Consider the following 9,290-nt stretch of genomic DNA (forward strand, 5'->3'; position numbering starts at 1 on the left):
AGCGGGCGCGGCGCTGACAGGGGCCGCACAAAAGGGCAGGGCAGGACCCCCCCCCCTCCCGGCTCCCTCCCCGGCGAAGGGCGGGGCCCGGCCCGGCGCCGCTCGTCTCACGGCGGCGGGGGGAAGGGGGGCGGGCCCGCAGGCCGCGGCGCCGCTCGCCTCACGGCCACCCCCCACCCCCCCCATCCGAGCCCGCGGCGGAGTCTTCTCCCGGCGGCCGCCGCAGCCGCCGCCGCCGCCGCCGCGGGGCCCGGCCCGGCCTCCCCGCCGCGCCGCCGTCCCTCACCTACACAGTGAATGAGCTTGTGTCGCCACGAATCGAGCTGGTGGCGGACGCCGCGCCTCTCGATGGAGCACTGCTGCCGCCCGCACGGGCTCGCCATCTTCTGGGCGGCGGGCGGGGGTGGGGGCGGCGGCGGGCACGGCCGGGGGGGCAGGGACGGGAAGGAAGGGCCGCGCGCCGCGCCGCGCCACGCCCACCCGCCCTCAGCGCCCGCCTCGCCGCGCCGCGCCGCGCCACGCAGGCGCCGCCGGCCCGCGCCACGCCCCGCCCCGCCCCTTCCCGCCGCGCGCCTGCGCCGCACGGGCCCCAACCCCACAGCCCCGCCCGCTGCCTGCCCGCACGTGAGGCAGCGCCGCGCCCGCCCGCTGGGGGGCGCTGCCGCCCCCGGCGCCGGCCTGCCCGTCCCTCAGCGCTCACTGCCCCTGGGGGACACCCCGGCCATGAGGGAAGGGGGCTGCCTGAGGGGATGCCCCGCCCCTGGGGTTCGCTGTCAGGGCACATCCCATCCCTCCTGAGGGATCCTTGTCTCCCGAGAAGACATCCTGCTCCCGAACGATTGTCCCTCAGGGAACGTCCCCACAGCTCCTGAGAGATCCCCCTCCCCTGAGAGGACATCCCACCTCTGAGGGATCACAGTCCCCTCAGGGAACATCCCATCCCAGAAGAGTCACTGTTCTCTGAGGGACATTCCACCCCTGCGGGGGCCACATAGCTTTCTGTCAGGAAGAGTTTAAGTCTCCTCACCCGCTCGACAGTGTGGTTGAAAGCACCAGGTCTATCGGTGGCCATGGTGAAAAGGGAGGACATTCAGCTGCAACGGCCAAGAGGCCTCTCAATACTGATACTGCAGTGATAGCTTCCTGACACATCCATCTCCTGTGTTTTAGTGGTGTCCATTTTCACCCCTACACCACAAAGACCTCCCTCTGGTGAGCTCAGACAAGGTAAGGGGGCTGATGCAATAACACCATTTCTGGTAATGCCTATATGGTATATAGGCAGGGAAAGGTGTGCAATGGAGGTAAACATTGGCACCAGCTTTCTGCAAGCTCAAGGGATGAGCTCGGTGAGGTGAAATGTCTTAACCCAAACCCTGCCACAAGGCTAGAGTGAAGCCCGGGAGTTGTGACCTTCACTCCCCATCCCTAACCGCCGGAGCCATTACCGTCATCTTGCCAAGACACACATTATTAGGGCGTTTGAAAGGCAGAGAGGTCAGAGCTAGCAGTGTGCAGATGTGGTAGCAGGATATCCCAGATAAGATGTTTCCTGTGGAGACAGAGGAGTGTTTAAGCCACCATTCAGGTGCAGTTGCAGCTGCAGTAAGCCAGCTGCCCTATTCAAAGGGAACTCCAAAGGCACACAACTGGCTCTTCGTGCATGGAGGTAGAAGAGCAATGAGCCTGTCCCACAAAAGGAGACCAGGTCAGTTCACTTTGGCTAGTCCATCAAAAGGAAAGTAAATGGAGGTGTACTTGCTCTGCCTGTGTACTGGAGAAGTCCCAGGGGGTGTGAATTCCAAGGAAGGGACAGAGCTATCTGAAGCCAAATGGAAGCAGAAGGACAGGTTATTAATGGGCTGCTAATGCCATCATGGGGAAAGTCAGAGGACGGTTTTTAACTGTAGGAGGTAGAACTTCCCAGAGCAGACAGCAACCAGAGTAGCAAGAAGCAAAAGCCCATTTAAACATGCAGCTTCACTGAGAAGAGGGCAATGTGAAGCTTGGGTTCATGAGTGGAACAGACAGGTTTACTGACCAGGGAATTCCAGTCCTGATTTAAAAGCCATTAATGGTGTAAAGACACAAAACATGACCTATGTGGAATATCTCTGCTACAAACAGTGAGAAAGCCCTTTGGGCACCTCTTCTCAGGAATGATCCCCTTAACTGCACCTCACTCCAGTTGCTGGTGATATACTGCTCTTCTTTCCACTCCTTTTTCAGCATGATGAGCCACTAGAGTCTATGTGTCTCCATTTCCAGAATCCCTGTGTTGGCAGCAGGGTATCTTCTTTCCACTCAAATGCACGCCTCTTGCTACAATCAGTTCAAAAGTTTGTTAGGCACTGTACTAACCACAGAAGCAGTACTTTTTCCCTGAGAGGTAGATGACCGGAACAAAAGGATTGCTGCTGGAATGCTCTAGGCTCTGCAGGGAACTTCTGTCTGTGGTCTGCATGGTAGCTACAACATCAGGTGGACAAGCTGCTGGAGTGGCTAGTGGTTGCTGACCTTGCAACTTAACAGTCCAGATACACCAGGACTAGTGCCTGCCCACTGTGGTCTTCATGAGAGCCTTCCTGCAAATTCTTCCTTGCAAGATTCTTCTCTTGCTCTGATGCCTAGAGAATAAATTTGGTGGTGGTGAGCTTGCAGGCAGCAGAGATATTGGCCATCACGCTGTTACTATCCTCTTGTTTCTTCTGCACTCAGTTTGCATCCCTGCTGTGATGGAGAACTGGGTCATTCGGTGCTAGTCTTAAATTTATCAGTCTCCAATTCAGAGGAGGTTTCTTGCTACTGCTAACTACCTTCAGGAAGCTTCCCCCCAGACTCCTCTTCCCTAGTGGCTGCAGACCCACTCCTAGCACAGCAGTGACTCTGTTCCCTACTCCACTTACAATCAGGCAGTGCTGAAGTGCCCTTTGAAGCATCTTTTCTCCCCCACCTTCCCCTAACCCAACTCTGTGCACAGCTTCCGTGTGTCCCTCCTTCTTCTAGGGTGGATGAGATAAATTCCCATAGTTGCTTCTTCTGTGGCAGTTTAACTATTGCCCAAATGGTATTAGCAGTCCTTCAGCTGATTGGTTTCGAACATACTTTTTTCTTGAGCAAGCATGAACAGAATTAGGTATGCTTTTCTTTTCCACAAAGCACATCTGCCTTCTGGAGAAAGTGCCTTTCCTGAAAGTCACATCCTACAACTTTGACTTATGAACCTTGATAGCTTTAACTTTTCTGGTTGCACCCTGCAGCTTCTATCATCTGCCCTGTAGCTGGAGGTTAGCACTCCCACAGCAGAGCTGGCAGGAAGCATGTGCTGGCTGGCACATCGCACTGTGGTTATACTATCTTCAATCTTGACCCCCAGCACTTATTAATGAGAGTTCCAGTTCTGTTGTTCTCTTTTTTTTGCGCTCCTCTGTTCCTATACTGATGTTTAGATAGTGAAGTCTTTGAGATAGCCCCAAGTTTCTATTCTTTGCTGATGCAGCACTTCACAAAAAGCTTCTCATCTCTAACTGGATACATATGAGAATTAATTCATTTTCCAACCCCTGCTGGCCCCCAGGGCTTATCACAGACTGTTAGCATGATAAATATCAATGACTTGGGTTTCTTACACATCGCCAAAGCAAAGAAGAAGAGGATGAGGAAAGCATGAACCAGAGGATCCAGTACATAAAGCAGGAGAAAGTGCTTGAGAGCTAGAGGAAGGGAATGGACCTGCCATCTAAAAACATTTCAGTTCCACAGGCCCCCTGTGAGGAAGGACAAACAGAAGGTCAAGGTCCATTTAAAAGAGGCAGCAACATCTGGAATCACTATCCAAAACTTTTGTGTTCAGATGGATCAAGAAGAAGGGTGTAAAAAACAGAGGGACTGGCCTCAGGAAACACATCAAGAGCAGCAGCTAAGTAAGCAATCACAAACATACCAAAGCGACAGCAGAGCTGACTTGATCCCAGAATTAGGCTGGATTGGTCTGATACACCAGAGCTTGCACCATGCTGCCATCAGCATGATGGGACAGCTTTGTTGAAACCAAAGTGGATCTACCATTCCCTTGGCCAACACCATCAGCAGGCCCCAGCAGCCACCCCTCTGCTCCCTCCTGCAAAGTCTCTGCACAAATTCTCTAGCTGGGACAGAGCTTCAGCCTTCCCCCACTTCCTCACCTGCCATGAGACTTACTGCAGCAGGAGCATTGTTTTTTCCCTGTTTCACAGTGGCTCCCCTTTGATGTTAATTGTTTGCAGGCAAAGCTTAGTGGAGAGCATAGCTGTTCACTGCTTCATCTGCTAGTTACTACCAAGCTGCCCAGACCAGTGAAGAAAATGCTTTGATGTTAATGAGCTGCAGACAATTTCACTTAACACCGAGCAGGACCTGGCATCTCAGAGGTAAGTCTTTCAAGGCAAATTCTACAGCAAGTCTCTCCAACATCCGTTTTGTCATAGGAACAGAAAATACTCAGAGAGACATTGGAGCAGTAACCTGTGGGCTCACGCACACCCAGTATCGTTACAGCCCCAGAAATGCCAGAGGCAGGGAAGCAGAAGGAATAAAAGATGGCCCCAGCTCCATCAATCCACATGGCCTTTATGGGATTCAATGGAAGCATGATTTTCCTCTTCATCCCATAAACTGCCTGCCCCTCTGGTCCTGCAGTACGAATACACAAAAATGGGAAAAGGGGATGGACTGTAAATTGCTTATTTACAAGAGATTGGTTCCTGTGTGGCGGGCACTTGAGGCAGCCCCATTCTGAATGTGGCACCTTCCCCAGCAGCACAGCAGATGTTTGAAAAGAATGGGCCGGCTGCAGTGAAATCTAGAGCATTTCTAATGAGGAGAGACTGCGGGAGCTGTACCTGTTTAGAGGAGATTGAGGGGGGATATCATGAATGCACATAAATATCTCAAAGGCGGGTACCAGGAGAATGGTGCCAGACTGTTTCAGTGGTGCCCAGCAGCAGGATTAGGACCAAAGGCCATAAACTAAAATACAGGGAGTTTCACGTCAACATGAAGAACTTGTCATGCTGAAGGTGGCAGAGCACTGAACAGGCTGCCCAGGGGGTTTGTGGAGTCTCCCTCTTTGAATATATTCAAAACCTGCTTGGACACGTTCCTGTGTAACCTGCTCTAGGTGGCCCTGCCTGGGAGAGGGGTTGGACTGGGTGATCTCCAGAGGTCCCTTCCAGCCCTAAAGATTCCGTAGAGTGCAGCTAGCACTGCCAGCCTCAGACTATCCTCTTTGTAAAGTGGATATGCAAGCAAAACATTCTTCTGTAGATCTGCTACAGGCAGCAGCACACTGCCAGGTGCAGGCACGCTGACAGGTCAGCGATGGGTCCCCCCAGAGACAGGGGTGTTGCAGCTTCTCCAGGTTCAGTCAGCCTTTGTTGTGGGCCCTAGACAAGGAGGCTGTGATTCGTCCCTAAGACAGCACCTCCCATGCTTGAGGGAGAGACCAGATTAGGCATAGCTCCTGCTGTGGAGGGGTGGTGTGGGAAGCAGGGAAAGGTGGGAAAGAAATCTGCCCAGCAAAAATATGAGGAACCTCAGCCTCAGGCGGGCAGCACTGAATCACAAGTATGAACAAAGACTAGTGAGAAAAAAAGCACAAATTCAATTTAGTAACCCCCTGCCAGTCATCAGCAACATATATTTACCATATCACACAAACTGTGCTTCTATCCACACACTGGAAAAATTCAAATGAAGAAGCAAGTGACCCAATCTGTTGGGGAGCCCCCAGCCAAACAGAAGCAAACAGAATGAAACACAGACTACATCCCGTCAAGTAGAGCAACAGATGAGACCTCACTGAAGGTTAAGGAGAAACATGCCTTCTTCTGAGGAATGTGGTTTAATTCCAATAAATTGCCTTTGTTAAATGATTTATAGTAACGAGAAAGAGATATTATCTTCTCAGTTTTCTCGCCAGGACAGGATTGATCTCTGAAGCAAACTTTGGATTACAAAGTTAACATAATGCAAACCAAGACTAAATGCTTGTCCCTCCCCTCCATTGTGGGGAGGAGCTCATGCAAACCTCTGTACTCCGTCCTACTCTGAAATACAACCTAACAGAGAAAACTGACTGATCACAGGCCAACACTGCAGTTTGGAATGTCTACCCAAGTCAATGGGAAGAGACGCAAAATGAACCTTTGACAAGGCATTCAGCATGTGCTGTGTGCAGGAGTCACACCATCTATGCAAAGCTTGACACTGTGGGTACAACTGTATGTCCTGCAACAGATGAGAATGGCAGAGGAGAGGCTGTCAAGTTGAGGACAGCACAGAGCCATGCACACCATGGTCCACAGGTAGCATGGGACAGGAACCACTGTGATTGTCACTGCTGGGCAGTTGTCTGCAAACCACCATGGAGCGGGTGCAGGATGGATGAAGGAAGGGGGGAGAAATTAGGCCCCTATCTCAGAGGGTTTTATTGTCACATGCAATAAAAGCTTCACTAGAGATGGACAATCAGCCTGAAAGTGAGATATTCATTAAGTTTAGGATGGATTTCAGTGCACAAGATAATGTGTTGTTAGTAATTGTAATATTAATGTAAACAGAAAGCAATAGATTTGGAAGGTGGACAGTAATAATCTGGGGTTTACAGCAGTGAGTTCATCCCCATTAAAGGAACAGGAAAGCTAGAGTGTTGAATAAATGGACTAGAAAAGATCACCTTTGTAATAAAAGTAAGGGTGCATGCAGCAAGGTGAACACTAGGTCAACTTGTAACTGTTTCAAGAGGATGAGCAAACATTCCCCTGAAATCAGCATAAAGCTGGAACAGCCAAGCTGTCTGCAGCAAACACGACTTGACATATTTTTTTTTACTTTATCAGAGGCTGAATGTATATAATGCTGTAGTTGCAAAAGTCTCAGGATTTGTTTAAAAACAAGCAAGTAAACAAAACCCCAAAACCAACAACCCCCCCAAAAAATCAAGAATGGGTGTATTGTAGGAAGATAACAGATGCCCTCCAAATCCAAATCCATACGTACAAAACCCTCCAGATGAGGGCTCTTGATAAATACAACACTAAATATTCTTCTACCCTGCATGTGTCCATAGAATTTTGCATCTTCCCTTAGCAAAGCAAAGCATGAATTTGCAAGATATCTTTTCCTTCAGTTGTCGCTGTGGCTGCGTTTGGCACCCTGCATGATCCAGAGGAAAGTAGACTCGGTTCTGTTCTGTGTGCTTTTCTTCAGTGCCACTGTCCCTTGCACATACTAAGCATATCTCCTCTGCATGATGCTTCCATTCACATGAGGCTGGTCATGCACGTGTGTGAGAGATGAGCCATTTTGCTGCTGAAGAACAGATAACCACTGAGTTCTGTTTTTCCCCACTTGAGGAGAGAGGATCAACTCTGTGCCACAGCTGATTGTCAGGGAATTTGCAGGAACTTAACCAACTTTGGTTAGATTCAGTCAAATTTGCAAGAATGGTGGCAACCTCAGTATAGTTCTAAAGCTCTTAGCAGGGTAATTAGCAGACAACAGGGTCTGGGTCATTAAGGAGCTTGGCCAAAACCATAAATGGGACAGAAACAGGAAACAACAAAACATGAAGTCAACCAAGCATGCAGGTAACTCAGAGGAAGGCTTACTGCATCCTAAGTACTAGAGAGAAGCAAGGGGAACAGGCAGGTGCACCTTATAAACCCCCAGCAACCTGACAGGTACAGTGTCCCCAGAACAAAGGTTGCAGAGAGTTTGAGAATTTAAAGTTGCTCATGAAAGAGCTCCAAACCTGATATGATAAAGCAATAAAGGCAGAACTCAAGGATACCTTCAGACATTGATGTCTTGCACTCACAGCCATGTTCATACTGTGCTCAATGTTAAATGTGTTTGTGGTCACTATGAAGGTGTGAGGGAGGTGCTGGAGGCTCAGCAACAAATGACTAATTGTGATAGCACTTGCCCAAGGACTTCAAAGCCTTTCAGATGTGAAACCACTAAATTGTTTGATGCAGTGTACAACCTTCTGCTAAAGATGGCCTAGGTAATGAAGAAGTGAAAAGTGCAAATGTAGTGCCAGTTTCTGAATAGATATTGAGGATATTAAGGAATTGCCATCACCCTGGCAAGAACTCCAGTGGGGGTATAAAAGGCTGAATGTGATACACAGTAAGGTGACCTGAATCAGCAGTGATTGTAAAATGCTTCTTGCTGTTACAGAAGATGGTAGGAGCTCATGGAGCTAGAAAATCTCTCTGCCCTTCTCCAAGGTGATAGAAGTTTTCTTTTCAGCTACAAATGTACATTCAGCAAACTGAAAAAGGAGCTGGTGAAGGAAGACATTTTCATGGAGCAGAGCCCAGAGCTAGACATTGAACATGTGCATTTTATTTTTAAAAAGCAACAACAACAAGAAAGAAATGCAAGCCAACGTAAGATCTCGTCTCATTTCAGTAAGATGATTGCCAGAGCAGCAGCTCAAGATGTGAAGCCACAGAAAATGATTCAGGCTCCTAGAACAGGATTTATCCAGGTTCCTTAAAGAAGGAACCAAGAAGAAGGAACAAAGAAGAGGGAACAAAGGAAGGAGGACTGGGGTGGGGTGGTGGTGAAGAAGCCTGGGATGTTGTTTAAACTACTAGAGACCATTATATATGGACATGTTTCTAAGTAATACTGAGCATATACTATTAACCACCTGATTAGAATAGTGGAATGAAAAACTGCTGGAGGACTTTAAGAGGTTTTCAGGGGAAAAAACATAATGATAATGGGAGATACTTATTACGCCCATACAGACCAGGTAGATACCATGTCAAAGAATGATGCAAAGACTGTATTTTTAGCCCTGATAAATGAATAGTTCTTAGAATGACCACTTAGAGGAGCCAAGTGGAAGACGAACTCTAGATTTAGTCGCTAGTAGTACATAGAGTACATAGGAGTTTGAAATGTAATAGTGAATAGTTGCTTTGTCATAACAAACACGATGTGCTCAGATCCAATATTACTGCAGGAGAGGAAATAGCAGCAAAAAAGTACACTGTGGTGCAATGTAACTTAAAGGGGAGGTGGGTATATTCTCCTTTGAAAGGGAATAAGTATATAAGTCAGGAAAGTAATTCAGAAGAATTTTAAAGAAGCTGATGAAAGGACAAAATGTTTACAATGACATTGAGACCCTGTATTTAAAGCTTTAAATACACCATCACTTGAAATATATTAACAACCAAACAAAAATCTTTAAGTCTGGCACAGTTAAGCAGTGAGCAAAGGAGACATCTAGA

At 48.7% G+C, this 9,290-nt stretch overlaps 1 protein-coding gene across 1 annotated transcript in view; it reads right to left on the reverse strand.

Annotated features, from left to right (window-relative positions):
- Positions 1 to 459, reverse strand: part of LOC136010615 (ligand-dependent corepressor) — a 52,829-nt gene extending 52,370 nt beyond the window's left edge. The window contains exon 1 of the mRNA XM_065672079.1: positions 287 to 459. Within this exon, the coding sequence (XP_065528151.1) occupies positions 287 to 383 (97 nt within the window). The 5' untranslated portion in view covers positions 384 to 459. The remainder of the gene's footprint in view (positions 1 to 286) is intronic.
- Between the last annotated feature and the right edge of the window lie 8,831 nt (positions 460 to 9,290).

This window comes from Lathamus discolor, chromosome 3 (assembly GCF_037157495.1).
Source record: "Lathamus discolor isolate bLatDis1 chromosome 3, bLatDis1.hap1, whole genome shotgun sequence".
Taxonomy (NCBI): domain Eukaryota; kingdom Metazoa; phylum Chordata; class Aves; order Psittaciformes; family Psittacidae; genus Lathamus; species Lathamus discolor.